Raw genomic sequence first — 20,266 nt, 5'->3', positions numbered from 1 at the left:
TCAAGAAAAAGAACAAATAAAAATGAAATGAAAATAATATAATGTAATGAATTTGGAGCAAACCAATAGGGGGGCATGTACACAGCCCATAAAGGGTTGTTTGGAAATACCTGACAAATACAAAACAAACAACAAGTTTGAGTAACTTACCAACGTCACAACAAATACAAAACAAACAACAAGTTTGAGTAACTTACCAACGTCACAACAAATACAAAACGAACAACAAGTTTGAGTAACTTACCAACGTCACAACAGATACAAAACGAACAACAAGTTTGAGTAACTTACCAACGTCACAACAAATACAAAACGAACAACAAGTTTGAGTAACTTACCAACGTCACAACAAATACAAAACGAACAACAAGTTTGAGTAACTTACCAACGTCACAACAAATACAAAACGAACAACAAGTTTGAGTAACTTACCAACGTCACAACAGATACAAAACGAACAACAAGTTTGAGTAACTTACCAACGTCACAACAAATACAAAACGAACAACAAGTTTGAGTAACTTACCAACGTCACAACAAATACAAAACGAACAACAAGTTTGAGTAACTTACCAACGTCACAACAGATACAAAACGAACAACAAGTTTGAGTAACTTACAAACGTCACAACAAATACAAAACGAACAACAAGTTTGAGTAACTTACCAACGTCACAACAAATACAAAACGAACAACAAGTTTGAGTAACTTACCAACGTCACAACAAATACAAAACGAACAACAAGTTTGAGTAACTTACCAACGTCACAACAAATACAAAACGAACAACAAGTTTGAGTAACTTACCAACGTCACAACAAATACAAAACGAACAACAAGTTTGAGTAACTTACCAACGTCACAACAAATACAAAACGAACAACAAGTTTGAGTAACTTACCAACGTCACAACAAATACAAAACGAACAACAAGTTTGAGTAACTTACCAACGTCACAACAAATACAAAACGAACAACAAGTTTGAGTAACTTACCAACGTCACAACAAATACAAAACGAACAACAAGTTTGAGTAACTTACCAACGTCACAACAAATACAAAACGAACAACAAGTTTGAGTAACTTACCAACGTCACAACAGATACAAAACGAACAACAAGTTTGAGTAACTTACCAACGTCACAACAAATACAAAACGAACAACAAGTTTGAGTAACTTACCAACGTCACAACAAATACAAAACGAACAACAAGTTTGAGTAACTTACCAACGTCACAACAAATACAAAACGAACAACAAGTTTGAGTAACTTACCAACGTCACAACAGATACAAAACGAACAACAAGTTTGAGTAACTTACCAACGTCACAACAAATACAAAACGAACAACAAGTTTGAGTAACTTACCAACGTCACAACAAATACAAAACGAACAACAAGTTTGAGTAACTTACCAACGTCACAACAGATACAAAACGAACAACAAGTTTGAGTAACTTACCAACGTCACAACAAATACAAAACGAACAACAAGTTTGAGTAACTTACCAACGTCACAACAAATACAAAACGAACAACAAGTTTGAGTAACTTACCAACGTCACAACAAATACAAAACGAACAACAAGTTTGAGTAACTTACCAACGTCACAACAAATACAAAACGAACAACAAGTTTGAGTAACTTACCAACGTCACAACAAATACAAAACGAACAACAAGTTTGAGTAACTTACCAACGTCACAACAAATACAAAACGAACAACAAGTTTGAGTAACTTACCAACGTCACAACAAATACAAAACGAACAACAAGTTTGAGTAACTTACCAACGTCACAACAAATACAAAACGAACAACAAGTTTGAGTAACTTACCAACGTCACAACAAATACAAAACGAACAACAAGTTTGAGTAACTTACCAACGTCACAACAAATACAAAACGAACAACAAGTTTGAGTAACTTACCAACGTCACAACAAATACAAAACGAACAAGTTTGAGTAACTTACCAACGTCACAACAAATACAAAACGAACAACAAGTTTGAGTAACTTACCAACGTCACAACAAATACAAAACGAACAACAAGTTTGAGTAACTTACCAACGTCACAACAAATACAAAACGAACAACAAGTTTGAGTAACTTACCAACGTCACAACAAATACAAAACGAACAACAAGTTTGAGTAACTTACCAACGTCACAACAAATACAAAACGAACAACAAGTTTGAGTAACTTACCAACGTCACAATTGGTCCCATTGTAACCTGGATCACAATCACATCGGTATAACTCTACACCGGTATCAAAGCATTGTCCATGAACACAAGGCTCTATCACACAGTCATCTTTATCTGAATGGAGGAATAAAACACAGCAGGAATTAGCAATTATTCATTGAATCAGTATTGATACTGTGGAACCTGGATTAGACGTAAAGCTGTAGGTCTGTATAATATATAGAAAGGATTGCGGTAACACCATGTAATGACTATCTCTAATGAGTTGGGGCGGTTCTGAAAAGAACCGTTGGTTTCAACTCGACGTTTCGATCAGTATGCTCTGATCGTCTTCTGGAGAAAACAGAACCACCCCAACTCATTAGTGATAGTCATTACATGGTGTTACCGCAAACCTTTCTATATCGTATTTCCACCATGCAAAGTTTCAAATCCTACTTAAGCTGTAGGTCGTTTGTTCTGTAATGCACTTAAAATTACCTTATCATAAGGAGGAGTTCGCCCTGGGCAGATTTCACAAAGAGCTAAAATTGATCTTAACTGCAAATCAATCGTTGTTGCTAAGTAAAGTGTGATGTCACAATACAAATCACTATGGTGATACTGACAATATATCTTTTGATGAATTTGATTGCTTTGCGAAATCGGCTCCAGGTCTTCCTGGTTTGATTGACAAAATATTGCGCCACAGCACCTTGTAATAAAAGGTATCCTACTTATATAGCCCAACATGCATGTACCTTGCAGGAAACAACACTGAGCGCCGTGATACACATATGCCTTGTAAAGCGCTATAAACCCGACAACAAAAATAACGACTAGCTAATACACGTGACACTGATGTCTTCCCCCAGTGTCAGCCACCACAAAACCCACCTCATGAGCTGGTATGATCCGCTGTAAACCCCCGAAACACACAGGGAAGCTAATCAAACACACCCAGTATTATTATAAAGTCTTACCCCAGCCTCCCATCAGCCATGGTAGTTGATAACTATCATTGAATCTCTCAGTCCAGATGGAAAGTTCATCGAATAATCCCGATGAATGACCGGTATTTTCAGCTCCATTGTGTCTACAGCCAAGAGTTAAATAGTCCACTACGGCTGCCAGAGGATTCTCACTGCCTGTTGTACTGTCTACTTGCCTCACACTATCTATAAAAACCTGACAACAAAAATAACGAATCTGTGAATGTTACCAGAGATACAACTGCCTTTATGAACGAAAACTACTAGCTGGGTAGGTTATGTTCTTTTGAGAACTGGCATTGCTATAAAAACCTGCCAAAATGAAGAGAGACTCTGTGACTGTCACAAAAGATACAACTGCCTTTAGGAATGAAAACTTTGTTATTACTGTTCATTTGGTTTGCGGTAACACTTAAACGTCCAGATTCTGGACGTTCTTTATTAAATGACCAGCAGTGGGATGCCGCGCAACCCTCTTTGTTGAGGGTGCTTTGCTCACCAATTCAGAGACCTAACAAAAATTGAGCTCGTCATCTGGACTGTTTGTTGACGTCGAGGGCGTAGTTAGAAAAGCTTTCTCCGCGCACCGAGCTATCTCTCATGCACCAAAACGGTCCACATGCTGTACTAGGTAACACCGTCTATTAGCTTGGTAAATTTGGTTCTTGTAATGTTTTTAATTTCAAATAGTTCTCAAGACTAATCACGAAGTGGTGTATAACTACAAGACCCACACAAGGACATTATTTGAGATAACAAAATAAACAACTCATGAAAAACTTATAGAATTTTCTTAATAAAAAAAATGGTTGTTTGTAAATTACTTCACAATCATGATCGTTTGTAAGTTAGTCAAGTACACATTGTTACAGATGGGCTTTCTCTCCACCTTATCCTGTTCCTTTTGTTATGACATATTTGTTGGTCTTTAAGAACATCTGTGGTATTTGGCAAAACAGGTCAGTCTGTTTCACAATGTGTACTGTTAGATGTTATGCAACGGTCATAATGTAACATTGTGTCCTTAATGTGTTGACACTCCAAACTTATTATTAATGTGCAGTGGACACAATGTTTAGTATAATTGCCCACTGCATTGTGTGATGTTTCTAGCCTATAAAATACTGGGTATGCCTCTTGCTGGGTTACACTCATCACTCCGCCACCACTGAGTCAGCCAGGGGCTCTGCCCAACCCATACATTGATGGGTGTCACCACTCCAACCGTCGGCCACACCATTGTCCAGTGTTGGTGTTTCAGCCATATTCCAGTTATAGAGGCAGTCAGTCACAACTGTGCTCTTTCTCCTTCAAGTTGATGGCTTGAACCAACCGGTTCTTGCACAGAGACAGTCAGTCAAAACTGTGCTCTTTCTCCTTCAAGTTGATGGCTTGAACCACCCGGTTCTTGCGCTCCGATGGCCTAAAACCCACGCCCGGTTTTGAGGCTCTTCCTAGATGGCCTAAAACCCACGCCCGGTTTTGAGGCTCTTCCTAGATGGCCTAAACCCATGCCAGGTTTGAGGCTCTCCCCAGATGTACCAATCTAGTGCCAGACGTCAATTTAGAAGAGACACAGTGTAACCAGCACATCAAACCCAGTCATCAAACTTCCGGTAGCTATAATCTTAGAGTCTCTCATTTGAATTGTATTAAATCTGCCATGTACATTATTAATTGTTCTATTGCTTTAAATATTGTTGTTTGAGTAAAATAAATTATCATCGTGAATATAATCGCTGGTTAGGTTTCACTCTTCCTTGTCAAATGTCTCTGTCGTGCTTTAGTTCCTTTTTGACATTGTAATGGACTAGGCGCACGTAACAACATAACAAGAGTCCGTTAACTATTAAAGTAACATGACCACCTGAAAGCTAACTTATCCTTATTATTTATATTTCTTTACCGACATCCCAGTAGTTGCACTCCAAGCAAGTGCAATATTCTTCCATAAGTTTGCAGGTACGGCATCAGTTACTTCTTCAGACCATTCTGTCGTGCCGTCGTTGACTATGAAGCCAAGTTTCCTTGTATCTCTGTAGATACTGATGCCTATAGAGTCAGGTGGACCTGTGAGTGTAGAATGACAGTAGTTACTTTCACAAATGACTAACTGGTCTTTTTTTTTTTTATTTTGCAAGTCCCCAGCAGGCCACTTCAACATGTTCAAGGTGTGGGCCATAATTGTTTTTTTTTCAGAGACTGTTGCCACCTACTCCTAGGGCTGAAACAGGGTTACCCCTTTTACAGTCCATACGGATGAAGGCTTGGGTATCTTCAGTCCGAAGCCTGGCCGGTAGCGCAGAAAGCACTACCTCCCCATTTATGTAGCAAGTGTCACAACACTTAAGAAGAAACTAAAAATAAGTGAAAAACTTGCGGGTGCAACCATGTGTGTAAATCTCCTTTGTGGGAGTGTTGGCTCTGAAAAGAGTCGGTGTGGTCTCGATGTTTTGAACAGTACACTCTGGTTGGTCTTTAGGTCTAATTTTAGTTGAATCATCATATGAATACAAGTTGTCATGGTTGTGGCAGAGTTTGCCCTAAGCTGTACTGGGTATAGATGTTCTGACAAGGTTCCTGTCTATATAGCGCCTTACAGGCAGCTCAGGGTTGTATACTCCCTAGGGAGCTGAGAAACATTACAGGGATGTTATTGGCCATATGACCAGGGCACTAATGTAAAGAGCATTGATACGGTTATTGTGAAATGCGCTATATAAGAATTTGTTATTATTATTATTATTATACTAAAAATGTAGTACTCCACTTATAGAGGGTATTTGATAACTGTATACAAAAAAAGTTGTTTTTTTGGAACAGAACCCGCAGGTGTTTGACCACAATAGTTCAGAATTAAAACACAACAACGTTTTGAATCAAGACTAACAGCTTCCTGTGTCCCTTGCTTCGGCCTTCGCTATGATTATCAAGAGGCTATAATTTCATGTTTCCCTCTCTAAGTATATTACTTAGTTCAACCTCTCATTATGAGAATGCTCCATTAAAAAATAGAGGCTAAATAGACACATCCTTTCATTAAGCAACTTTAAACCTGTATATCCATGCAATTCCTTTTCAAACAGTGAACTTAATTGGATCATGCACAAACCAGTAGTAACACTGACTGCCCCAGTCAGATTAAGTGCTCATCCATTAAGTAAAGCGACCCAAGTAACTCAATGTGGCCAAACTCTGGGATTCATTCCCAGTAATGTTTGAGTACTTGAATGTTTTCTTACCAGAGCTGAGGATATAAACAGGTCCCGGTTCTTTGACTTCATCCTCCGTCAGTCTAATCCATAGAGACACCGTTAATCCATCGCTACATAGCGACGGTTCACTCACACAATGTCCACTAAAATCACCAAAGTTTAAGCAGTCGTCGCTGCCGTTCAACCTGGTCTGGATCGAGTAGTTGGAAACACCGTAGTCATTCTGAATAGCTAGGCCTGGGTAAGCGTTGAACGCAGTGGAGTTCACATCCTGGTTGGCGTACTTATCGTCACCGGTGGTGTTCAGCTCATTGAACGTCCACCACAGGGAACCAGTGAACATTGGAATGGTGTCAGCATACTTGGATTCTGAAAATCAAAAGGGCACCATGGTAAACATTGTTAGGCCAATGTAGAATAGTCCTGCAGCCGATTTCACGAAACTCTAAGATAAATCCGAGTTACAGAAGGACGAGTTACCCGTCCTAACTTAGGATGGGTTCAATGCATCCTTCAGATATGGAACTTAACTCGTCCTATTTATAACTCCTAAGATTAATCCTAAGTTAGGAAAAATTTGGTGAAATCAACTGCTTGGTCTAAGAGAGCCTATCAATGACAGTAGGTGGTAGCAAATCTATTGTTCTTTGAAATTTGAGAGTGTGCAAAATGGTGTTAACAATGACAACTCACATAGTGTCAAGTTTGCATTTACAATAGCCCCATGCATTTACATAGTCACTGTACATTATTGGAAATTATGATGACTTGGTAACGAGAAATGGAGAGTTGTTGAATATGGTTGATAATATCAAACATTGTGAGAGACGACTCCCATTTGAGAAAGAGGTAATTTCTCACAAAAACAATAAAAGACTTTAGGCCTGAACTCTTTTTTATACATCTCAAAGCACACAAATTTGTGCAACAAGGTTGCTCTTTCTTGCATTATTCTCTAGACCAATAAGTCCAAACAATGCTTAAAGGAACACGTTGCCTTGGATCGGTTGAGTTGGTCTTTGAAAAGCGTTTGAAACCGTTTGTTATAAAATGCATGATTTTAAAAGAAAAGTATAATGATCCACACAAGTATCACTCGAAATTGCGTGGTTTTCCTTTTACCTTGTTCGACAAACCTGGTCGGCCATTTATGGGAGTCAAATTTGTTACTCCCATAAATGGCCTAACGTGTTAGTTCGCAAAGTAAAAGGAAAACCACGCAATTTCGAGGCAGATTTGTGTGGATTATTGTATTCTACTTGTAAAACATCTTTCTAACAATATGCATTTTATAACAAACGGTTACAACTGCTTTTTATACACCAACTCATCCGATCCAAGGCAACGTGTCCCTTTAATACACGTAGGTGCGAAGGTAAACAAACCAAATTATAGTCTTTATCCCCAATGCAAAAATTACCATCACTTGTGTTCCAATCATTTTTATTTCAAAAAAGCTTGACAGCGGAGAGAGAGATAACTTACCAAGTTCACAGTCTGTTCCCCAGAATCCCCACACACAGTTGCAATAGTAATAGCCAATTCTGTCTTCACATGTTCCTAGACCGGAACACGTCTGACCAATACACTCATCAACTTCTGTACATGGTGAAAGAAAACCATACACACAAAAAGGATTAACAAAACGGCATCATTTAGTTACCTGTTCTTGTTTGTTGTGTTGTCATTTAGCCTTTAATGTGCTACGATTGGAACCTCAGACTATTAACTATTTTCTGCGAAACAGCATCATGTCAAACCGGACAAAACACTGTCATTTCATCTGTTATGCCATAAAGTGATCTTTTATTCAAGCTTTAAATGCATGCTCAACTGTGTCAGCAAGTGTCTTTTTCATATTGTAGCCCCTGTATAAGCATAACAATTTGCTATGCACACAAAAATCTTGCTCAACAGAAACAGGTTACAGGTCAAATTTCAAGAAAGTTTACATTCATGTTTAAACTGGTGCTCCACTCATTTTCGGCTCAGCAAAGAAATTTGCTTAGCACTATTTACGACTTAACAGCTTCATGAAATTGGCCCATTGTCTTCTTAAAACATTATCCCAGTTAATTATTTCATTAATTCACTCAGTATTTCTTTCTTTCTGTTTAAATTTGTTTCTTCTAAAGACACTCCACTACAAGCGAAGCCTTGGCTTGTGCCTCCACAAAATAATGACCTCCGAGTTCCGTAAATGTTGCATTAAATTGAAACGATTCTGGGGTCGATTTCACAAAGAGTTAGGACTAGTCCTAACTTAGGACTAGTCCTAAGAGATATCAAAAACGTACAGCTAGTCCTAAGTTAAGACGGGTAACTTGCCTAACTCGAGATAAGAGTAGTCTTAACTCTTTGTGAAGTCCACTCCAAGTCCAGTAAATAACTAGAGCCACAAGGGTTGTAGACTTATGAACCCCCACAAACAAAAACAAATTGAGCTATGTCATTAAAGTGTTTGGGTACGTTTTGTAGGACACAAAACATAATGTCTACAGATTTACAAACTTACACAGTTTGAAGATAATGATAGTAGACAGCTTACCTGAAAGTATTACTTGCTGAGGTGCTGTAGCTTTTGGGAAATGAGTCAAACAATGTCATGAAAATATAATTTTTGTCTCCCAAGATAAAAATTATTTCTGTGACTTTTTTTTACTCATTTCTCTAAAACTACAGTACCTCAGCAACTAGTATTTTCAGGGGAGCTTTCTATTGTCATTATCTTCAAACTGGGTGAGTTTGATGTAAATCTGTGGACATTGTGTCTTGCGTCCTACAAAAAGTACCCAGACCCTTTTTAAAACTGCATTTACCTCAGGTGGTGAAAACTTACCCCCACAGAAGAACCCATTGCCTGCATACCCAACCTGACATGAACATGAGTAGGAACCGGCCGTGTTTGTACATATGCCAAAATCTACATGACAGCTGTCCGTGTTGTTTGCACACTCATCAATATCTGCGAAAATAGACAAGATTTAAAAAGTGACATATACAGCAAAACATTAACTAACTTTTATCAAAACAAAATATCCAGATAGGGAAATTGTTGTTTGTTTACAACACTCATCAATATCTGTGAAAAGAAACAAGATAGAATCGCCATGATAAAAGCCAATAACTAACTTTTAATACAATAAAATATATCAGATAGCAGAGTTGTTGTTTGTATAATACAACAGAAAAACAGTAATTCTGAGACGCAATTCGCCGACTGTTCTGTGTAATGGTCAGGGTTGACCTGTGGGCGCTACAAACATTTTTGGGAGAATATTTTTGTTATATACATGTAGGATTTAAGGCATTGCATGGTGAGGTATCAATATATATTTGGTTTGCGGTAACACCATGTGTGTATCTACTTGCCAGGTAGAGTTGTTCTTAGAGAACTGTCTTGCTTTATTCTACTGCCGCGGCGTAGATAATCGGAGGTTCGGGAGACTTCTCAGTTCTGAAAAGAACTGTCCTGCTTTTTAACCATTACCAGGGCGGATGGTATAGAAAATAGACTGGACTACTACTTTAGCTTATAGGATCGTAATAACTGTACTGCGATGTGTGGTGAAGAGGTTTTCATCTAGTGGTTTAATCCCAACGAGGCCTGGTTCTTGATAATTTTACCGAGACGAAGTTAAGGTAAATTATAAAGAACCAGGCCACGGCGGGTTTAAACCACTAGTTGAACACCGATTCAATACACTTTGAATCCCTTATTATTACTACCTCTCTTATCCCTGTTCAATACAGCCCTGGGAGGCACTGGGGTTATCAGCGGGCCCACTTTCACACTGTGTCCTTATTCCAAAGTGTTCCGTTGGCATGCTTCAAGAATACCCCAGGGTTTTATCACTTACCCCTACTTCAGAGCAGGGGTCGCTATTCCGTGGGGTATGCTCATTTGGCGGGGAAGACCAGGGGCAGACTGAGGGTAAAGCGGTCAATGAGTAAAAAGGCCGGCCGTTGATCCTCGAGGAGTGTTAAAAGGACTATAGTAGGATTGGATTCTTACCGAGACACTCTGTAACTCCATCACCGATAAATCCATTGTTACAGTAACAGTCCCATGAGCCAACGTTGTTAATGCAGAATGCAGTAGAGGGCAGACAATCATGTGTCGACGCTAGGCATTCATTGGTATCTGAAGACACAAAAATAGTACAAGGTAAAAGGTCATTCATGTGTATCATAGAGGGGTCACAGGTCAAACTGTACCTTTGCATGAACCCTAATTTTATCATCATTGATGTTCACTACCATTCTGTTTAGTTGTGTCAAGATGCCAAGTGTGTTTAGGCAAAGTGTATTTTTGGCAGGTGTAATTGACAAGTTCATGACCATAAAAACAAACTTGTTAAGAGTACTGGATACAATGTAGCTGTTGAAATTATAAAACATTGTTAGAAACGACCTCCTTTATAGCAATGTTTAGAGAAAAGGGGTACATTTTTACCCCAAAAATGTGAATCCAAGGCTTCAGATGTGGAGCACACAATTCTATATAAAAGAGTTTTCGGGGGGGGGGGGGGGTCTTGTTTTTGGTTGTAACATTTATGATCAACTGAGCCCAAATCTTCTAGTTTTTTTATCAACATGTTGGGATACACCAAAGTGAGGATACTGGTATTATATGTGGCAATTAACATCAGTGTAATTGGGAATGGGGATGGGTCATTTTGTGCGCATGTGTTTGCAAGGCCAGGAGAGAAAGGGTGATGGATGATTTCTTTACATAAGAGTACCATTTCTTTCTCATAGTAATAACAATAATAATAACAATAATAATAATTTATTAATAAGTTATATATAGCGCTTTATACACCATGTCTCAAAGCGTTTCCAACATTATTACCCTGAACTCTGGGCCATTTCATTCCTTAAACCATCTTAGCTGCTCCATGGGGAGTATACAGCCTGTGCCGCCATGTAACGCACTAAGCTAAACCAACCACAAGAACCATCTCTGCCTTCACAGGTACCCATTTACCCCTGGGTGTTGAGAAGCAATTATAGAAAAATGTCTTGCTCAGGGACACAAGTGTCACGAACGGGATTCAAACCCACACATACCTGTACATGTGACTCCACTGCCTTCATAACCTGTATTGCAAGTACATGTGAAGCTACCTACAGTATTGGCACATGTTGCTAGTATACCATGACAATTATCAGAACCAGTTGAACATTCATCGATATCTGAGGGAGATAGCAGAATTCATCGGGTTAGAATAAAAGAAAAAAAATTAGTTCACTAGTTAAAGATGATTTGGGCGATCAGGGGTTTTTCTAGCCTTCCAACAAGACTCTGCTAGGGGTACTTACCCGAGTCCTGTGAAAAAACTCACAGGCATATTACCAGTGTGGGATTCCAACCCACAACCTTTGCAATTCTAGAGTAGTGTCATACCAACTAGACCACCCGATTGCCCAGTGGCTAGAGGCAGTTTGAATTCTATGTTTTAGCAGCGATATTGCAAACGATTTAATAGATCTGCATCGGGGATGAATAATTGTTCTTGTCCTGAGAAAGTTTCTTTGCAATACAATAGCTGGACACCAGTCATTAAAATATAAATATTAGAGAGTTTGAGCTGGCTACCTGTTTCTTATAAATGATTATGGGTTGAACTTTGAGTAGAGTGGGATTTTAACCAACCCACTCTGGGTTATCATACTGGCGCTCTACCGACCTGAGCTCTGTTTTCGGGGTGCCAGTCAAAAGTCGTACAACCGTTAGCTGCCGTGTGGACAACGATCACACCCAAGTTTATGATACAACCTGGAAAGCGATCACTTTAAGGGGATGTGATTTTATTTGGTCAAACCCAAAACATGAACAAACAGTTGTCCAGTTAGCTGACCTTGTAGTTCAATAAACTATTTCTTATCAGCAAGATTTTTCTGAGCAAGCGATTACGTTTTTGTGCTTACAAGTTTTATGAAATCAGTCCAAGATTTGAAGTTGCAATACAAACCTTACATGAGTTGACTGTTCCTTATTATAAGCAAGATGTTTCTCTGATGCTTAGCGATTCAGTTTTTGTGGCTACAAGTTTTATGAAATTGGTCCAAGAGTTGACGTTGCAATACAAACCTGTACATGAGTTGATCCCATCACCACTGTACCCATTAATGCATGCACAGCTGAAGGATCCAATGCTATTTGTACAGCTACCAAGAGTATCCATACAGTTATGTGTACTGTCAGTACACTCATTGACATCTGCAAAGAAAGACACAGACTTTTAACCTTGTTATCCTTGTCCTTCAATGCAATTTAATAATATAATAATAATAAAAAACATTTATATAGCGCCAAATCCATTAAAAATGCTCTCAGGCGCTTTACAACAAGAAAACAAATTTTCAAAATTTCAAAATTTTAACCACAAAAAACTAAATAATTAATAGGTCCACACGTTATAGGACCACACCGTTAAAAATTACAACACTTACTATGATAATAACAATAATAAAAACCGCAACAATGATATGAAGCAGCAGGGCAGATTTGACACATTTCCGCAAAATACACAACCACATGGTAATGCATACATAAAAGACAGAATAAGAACAAACTAGCAAGACAGTGGGTGGAGGAGAGACCCAAAATAAGCCAGGTAGCTTGTACTGTTGTAGCAGCTTTCCTTCACATGACAAAATACATAAACTAAAGGTACATGCTTAGGACAATACAAAGACGAAACAGACAGACAGACGAACTGCTAGGGAAAATGACAATGACAAAGTATGTAAAAACATTACAGACATCATACGTTTATAGCCAAATCCATCTTTCAATTGAAAGACAAAACAAATCTTAGGAAAGAGTCAACGTGGATTCACATCAGAAGAGAACTTGAAGCAATTCTTGTGGTTCAGTAAACAGTGAACTACAGAGCAGGGTTTTTATCAGAATTGTTGGGCATTCATGACCCAGATTTTGAAAGTTTGGCTATAGGATGCTGAATTGAAACAAGGTCTTTGGAATGTTTTCTACATTTTTTTTTTTTTGGGGGGCGGGGGGGTGAACTTGTCAGGGTTTTTTTTTCGTGAGAAAAAACAATGTTTAATGGTTTCCATATTTTTGGTTTATTGCCATGTGGGTTTTCCTACAACATCTAAAGCTGAAACTTCCTTCCTTGTCTTCTCTTTATTTGAGTTCTTGTCTAGTACAGTGATATAGATCACTTTTTGAGAGTCCTTTGCTTGAAAATGAAAAGGAAGAATTTTCTCCTAAATTAAGACTCGAGATAGTATTCTTATTTAACATACCTGCGCAGGTTGAGCCATCTCCTGAAAACCCGGCATCACAAGTACAAGTGAAGCTACCTACAGTATTAGAACATGACGCTCTTGAAGGATGACAAGTATCTGTGCCTAAGGAACACTCATCCAAATCTCAAGACAAATATAAAGAAATATAACAATAATTATTATACATGTTATAATCTGACTTTAGACTAGAGCAGTGGTGTCGCGAAAATAAGAGAGAGGCAACTCAACTCACTGAGTATATTGAAGAAAGAAAAAATTTATGAGTTCTAATAATTATTTGAAAAGACACTTGTTAAAGGGAAGGTACACTTTTGGTAATAAATTGTCAAAGACCAATGTTCTCACTTGGTGTATCTCAACATATGCATAAAATAACAAACCTGTTAAAATTTGAGCTCAACTGGTCATCAGAGTTGGGAGAAAATGATGAAAGAAAAAAGACCCTTGTTGTACGAATTTGTGTGTTTTCAGATAGGAATAAAAGACTTCAAGCTAGAAGTCTTTTAATATTTTAGTGAGAAATTTACTTCTTTCACGAAAAAACTACATTACTTCAGAGGGAGTTGTTTCCCACATTGTTGTATACTATCAACAGCTCTCCAATTCTCGTTACCAAGTCAGTTTTAATGTTAATATTTGTTTTGAGTAATTACCAAATAAGTACCTTCCCTTTCCCTTCCCTACGACACTTAAACATTGCTTCGTCCTGCGGATGGGTAGAAAGCCGTGGTCCCATGTGTTGTGTAATGCATGTAAAAGAACCCAGTGCACTTATCAAAAAGAGAAGGGGTTCGCCCCGGTGTTCCTGGCTGTGGCTGCTGTATGCACCGTAGCACCTTGTAAACCCTTATAAAGTGCTAACTAATTGGGTCTCAAAATTCATCACTGCGATAACCTATCTTTCTGAAAGTTTGTATATACTCAGCACCTTGAGTACCTTGTTTGGTGGATACGTGCGCTATATAAGACTTCCTTATTATTATTTCATTTTATCACAGCATGCAAAAGAAAGATCTCATTTTCCTTTGTGCCGGTAACTCCTCGAGCCGGGCTACGTCCCGTAGCCTTAGATCTCAAGGGTCTTTCTCAGGATCCTCGCTGTTCCCAAAAGCGCTGCCTTCTGTAATAGATCTACCCTCACATTTGTCCCTATTTCATCTAGATGTTTCCCCAGTGCTTTGGGAATGGTGCCAAGTGCTCCAACCACCACGGGGACTACTTTTACCTTTACCTGCCAAATCTTACGAAGTTCCCTGGCCAGGTCCTGGTACTTCTCGATCTTTTCCATCTCCTTCGAAGCTACCCTTATATCACCTGGCACCGCTATGTCAATGAGATGACACATCTTCTTCGTCTTATCTAATAGCACAACATCCGGACGCCTATGTTGTATAACATGATCGGTCTGAATGTTAAAGTCCCATAGGATCTTGACCTGGTCGTTCTCTACAACTTTCTCCGGAACATGGTCGTACCATTTCGCAAGTACTTTGACACCATACTTCTTACACAGATCCCAGTGAATCACCTTGGCCAGCTTGTCATGTCTTCCTTTGTACTCCGTCTGGGCCATCTTACTGCATTCGCTAATAATATGAAATACAGTCTCCTCTGCTTTATTGCACATTCTACACATAGGAGAGACGTTTGCTTTCTCTATCCTTGCCTTCATTACATTTGTCCTTAGAGACTGGTCTTGCGCCGCAGTAATCAAGCCCTCTGTTTCCTTCTTTAGTTCTCCACTCTTTAACCAATTCCATGACTTGCTGCTGGCCACTTCCTCAGTACACCTCAAGAACCGGCCATGAAGTGGTTTGTTCCTCCAATCCTGATGTCTTTCCTCCTTCCTTTCCCTCTTGTACTCTTTCGGCCCAACTTCGTCTGCCCTCGTGTACCTTTGTGCAACTTTCAACAAGCTCTCCTCGGTCCTCCTGACATGACAATGCAAGCTTCTGCGCTCGATGTTAACACTGTCCGCCACGCTAAGCAACCCCCTTCCGCCCTCTGACCTCGGAAGATAGAGTCTACTAACATTTGACCGCGGGTGTAGCATGCCATGCATGGTCATTAGTTTTCTTGTCCTCCTGTCAGTGACATCTAGATCTTCCTTAGTCCACTCGACAATACCCGCACTGTACCTCATCAAAGACACGGCCCATGTGTTAATCGCCTTAATCATGTTCCCCCCGTTTAGTTTAGACTTCAAACATTTCTTTACACGCCTGATGTATTCTGCCTTCAGCCTTACCTTTGATTCCTTGTGAAGGACATGGTCCGATTCAAGTACACCAAGATACCGATAACTCTCCTCCTCACCCAAAGCCCTCAACTGTGCACCATCTGGCAGAGCAATGCCATCGGAATGTACCCTCTTCCCCCTCTTCATGGTCATTGAAGCACATTTCTCCAGACCGAACTGCATCCCAATGTCATCACTGAAAATCCTGACGGTCTGCACCAAAGAGTCGATCTCGGCCTCATTCTTCGCAAACAACTTCAAATCGTCCATAAAAAGCAGATGGTTGATCTTACATCCGTCCTTCTTCATTACATAACCTGCACTCACCTTCCTTAGAATCATCGACAGGGGCATCATCGCAAGAACAAACAGCAGCGGAGACAGAGAGTCACCTTGGAAAATACCTCTTCTTATGCATACCTTGCCCAGATTATCATCGTTGGCTGTCAGATTTGTTCGCCACGTCTTCATGCTCTCACCTAAAAGACGTTTTACTGCATCAGCCACTCCAACCATATCCAGACATTCCATTATCCATGTGTGCGATACCATGTCATACGCCTTCTTGTAGTCAATCCACGCCATTGCCAAATTAGTCTTTCTGCTCCTGCAGTCCTTCAGTACAGCCTTATCGATGATAAGTTGATCCTTCGTACCTCTGGACCGCTTCTTACAGCCTTTCTGCTCCTCTGGAAACAACTGCTGGTCATCCATATGGCGATATAGGTCTTCTGCAATCATACTGGTCAAGAGTTTATACATCACAGGTAAGCACGTGATTGGTCTATAATTACTGGCAATGTTACCTTTCTTGACATCCTTCATGATCAGCACTGTTTTTGCCTCAGTCATCCAAGATGGGACCTTACCCTGTACTAGACAGTCTTGCAATTGTAGGGCCATTCGCTCATGCAAACTACGGAAGTTCTTCAACCAGTACCCATGCACATGGTCCATACCCGGGGCTTTCCAATTTGGCACCTTCTTTATCTGTCTCTTAACCTTGTCCACGTCAATCTGGAACCCTTCTTGCTGTTGTACCCCTCTCAATTCATCTTTCACATCTGTTAGCCATTCCGCTTGTCGGTTGTGTTTTACTGGTTTGTCCCAAATACCACCCCAGAAAGTTTTTGCCTCTGTTGGTCTCGGAACCGCTTGCGTGCTGTCAGCCTTCCCATCCAATTCCTTAAACAACTGACGCTGATTGGTGTTAAATAATCTATTCTGGTGAAATTGTCTAACCCTGTCGTCATACCTCTTCACTTTTGCAGCCTTAGCCTTAACCCTTTGCTTAATCTCCTCTATTACAACACTCACACCCTTACGTTTGACGTTGTACTTTGTCATAATTGTATTCCTTAAGTCTGAACTATTCAATAAACCCTTATTCATTTGTTCTATTCTACTGAGATCTCTTCGCAAATCTTTAATTTGACCCTCCAGCCGACGTTTCCACCATGGTGTACTGTTCCCTTGTTGAGACACCTCTACCCCTAACTTTTCCCCTACTACAACTGCCCCTGCAAAAATAAGACGGTTAGTTTCCGATAAATTATCCGTACTTACCGACCCAAGGACTTTACTTACCACGGCTTGCATTTCTGTCAGCCTTTTCCTTGGGACCCGGCGCAAAGCTGGAATACTCCACCCGTTTGACCCCTTCGCCGCTTCCATCACCTCTTGAAGCCTAGCCTTAATCTGCACTTCCTCCTCCGTGAACTCTACGCCCTCCTCATCGTCGATGCCATCATCATCCTGACCATTTCGCAACCCTGGCTGGTTCACCTCATCTTCACTCTGTGAGCTAGCAGCAGCCGCCTCCTCCGGTATTTGGTGGTTAACAATATCTGTTCCATCACTTTCAGATTGTACTATCCTCCTCATCTCCTCAATTTCCACATTGGTTAACCACTGGTTCCGTTTGATAGTACTTATCTGGTCTGCAAGACGCTGCTCACTAATCTCAAACATTCCTTTATCTTGCCATAGGCTTATCATTCTCCTTCTGTATCCTCTCTTGTCCGGTTCACTCTTAATATAACAGTCCATCGCAATTTTGTTATCGTTCTTACTCCATTTTCTTCTGGTTCCACCACGAATCCCGTTGTGAGCAGTTTGGATACGATCTGGTAGCACCTGCTCAGGCATACCAACCAGATCGGGTGAAGGACTTCCTCTCTGGGAGTTTGTCACTCTTTCACCGTTGAATTGATGCTCCATAGCACTCATTATTAACATCACAAAATTGTGAGAAAGTTTATAGTTTCAGGGAGAATTACATACAGCAACGCTGTAGAATATCCAACCCTACGAAGACTTAACACTGGTTGTAATCAAGATGTTCCAAAGGACGCGGATGATGCGCGCGTCCGTTCACTGATTCAATGCACACGGTGCGGTCTACGTTGTGGAAAGTTTTCCGAATACAAAAAAAATCCAACCTTTTTCCACCAAAAATAGCAACAAGGTGTTAACTAGTTGCCTTCAAACTTACCCTGCGGTGTCTACCAAGTAGTACCAACAAGGAGTTAACTTTTGGTGCAAAACAAACAGCGGGAAACAATATTTATCTTCTATAGAATCGAGAGCCGATCTGAAGCAGTGTTCCTTGTCTCGTCGCCATTTATTATTAATTATTATAAATTATTATTTATTATTATTATTATTATTATTATTATTATTATTATTATTATTATAAATACGATATGGAAAGGTTTACGGTAACACCAAGAATTAATTGGGGTGGTTCTGAAAAGAACCGTTGATTTCAACCCTGAATCAATGGCTCTTTTCAGAACCACCCCAACTCATTTAGAGATAGTGATTACATGTTACCGCAAACCGTTCCATATAGTCTGAGATAGCGTGAGATAAAGACATTAATTCCCTCGCCTACGTTCTTACCGGTGCATGAGGACACACCATCTCCACCATATCCAGCTACGCACTGACATGAAAAGCTCCCTGGTACATTGATACATTCGCCTTGGCTAGATGTATCCAAACAATTATCACTCCCCACTGTGCATTCATCAATATCTGGCAACATCAAAATCAAGTTTTTTCATTAAAAAGTTTCATATAAATATTACAGATTTTACACAACTTTTTTGTTTTGGTACCATAACAAGACACATAAAAATCAAGTTTTTCATTAACAAGTTTCACATTTTTAAGATTTTACACAACCATTGTTTTTTGTACTATAACAAGACAACAAGTAAAATAAGAATATTTAGAATAATTATAGTCATGTGCTCTGAGTGGTGGGAAAAAAATAACCATAAAAGGAACAAGCTTTTCTGCCTCTATTGAAACATATTGAAGCAAACCAACTGCTAATTGTACCTTCACAAGTTCCAGCATTATCTGTGAATCCTGAGAGGCAATTACAATCAAATGAGCCGACAGTATTGGAGCAAGTTGAAATGGATGCATCACAGTTATCAGTAGAGGCGCTACATTCATCAATATCTGGTAAGAATTGGAGATAATGATCATAAATTTATTAAAAGTATGAGATAATTGGCCATATACATGCAAACATCACCCAGCAGATAAGAGCACTGGACTCCAGCTCTGGTGTTTCCAAAGTAAGGGTTCGAGTCCCTGTCGTGACACGTGTGTCCTTAACCTTTTGGTGCACAGAATCATTTAAAAAAGAAAACCATAAAAACATGTTTAACTGTGTTTTTTTCAAAATTTGTTAACAATCGCTCTACACAATCGGATGATTGCCGTATGTATTATTATTATTATTATTATTATTATTCTTTTTTTTTTAAGGAGTGCCCCCTAAAAAGACAAGCATAATATCCCATAAGGATAGCTAAGAGCTTGTTTCAACATACCATTCCACGATAAAAAAAACAAGAAGAAATGAAAGGAGATACTGGTTATTGGACTATGCCTCACTCACTAGAAAGTGATGAGAGACATATGGGTGTAGTAGTTTTTAAGTTATGACCGTTTATCACAGTCCAATTTGAAGGTGTTTTGGTGGTCGCTAGCGACTGCCTTGTGCACCAAAGAGTTAATCAAGACTCTAAAGCATTCTCATCCTTCGGCTGGGACGTAGTTCAAGCCTTTGATCCAAGCTGTTGTTTAATGCGGGTAAAAGAAAAAATTGAGCCGATTTCACAAAACGCTAGGATTACATGTAATCCTATCTCGAGTTAGAACGAGTAACTCGTCGACAGGTTACTCGTCCCAACTTGCCTAATGCGTCCTTCGTCATTGGATACAGGACTTAACCCGTCCTAAGATTAATCTTAAGTTAGGAAGAGTTTAGTGAAATCGATAGCAGTGCACTTTATCAGAAAGAGAAGGGGGGGGCGGTTAATTT

The 20,266-nt window shown here is 39.5% G+C and overlaps 1 protein-coding gene across 1 annotated transcript in view; it reads right to left on the bottom strand.

The window, feature by feature from the left end:
* LOC117289151 overlaps positions 1-20,266 on the bottom strand; it is a 59,519-nt gene that overhangs the window by 32,416 nt on the left and 6,837 nt on the right. The window contains exons 7-18 of the mRNA XM_033770147.1: positions 19,270-19,395; positions 18,826-18,960; positions 13,680-13,805; positions 12,499-12,627; positions 11,475-11,600; positions 10,417-10,545; positions 9,241-9,366; positions 7,887-8,000; positions 6,429-6,770; positions 5,093-5,256; positions 3,178-3,382; positions 2,216-2,329 (exon numbers count right to left, since the gene is read on the bottom strand). Coding sequence (XP_033626038.1) covers positions 2,216-2,329; positions 3,178-3,382; positions 5,093-5,256; positions 6,429-6,770; positions 7,887-8,000; positions 9,241-9,366; positions 10,417-10,545; positions 11,475-11,600; positions 12,499-12,627; positions 13,680-13,805; positions 18,826-18,960; positions 19,270-19,395 — 1,836 coding nt within the window. The remainder of the gene's footprint in view (positions 1-2,215; positions 2,330-3,177; positions 3,383-5,092; positions 5,257-6,428; positions 6,771-7,886; positions 8,001-9,240; positions 9,367-10,416; positions 10,546-11,474; positions 11,601-12,498; positions 12,628-13,679; positions 13,806-18,825; positions 18,961-19,269; positions 19,396-20,266) is intronic.

Source organism: Asterias rubens, chromosome 4 (assembly GCF_902459465.1).
Source record: "Asterias rubens chromosome 4, eAstRub1.3, whole genome shotgun sequence".
Lineage (NCBI taxonomy): Eukaryota > Metazoa > Echinodermata > Asteroidea > Forcipulatida > Asteriidae > Asterias > Asterias rubens.
This window is presented reverse-complemented; position numbering and strand designations above follow the sequence as displayed.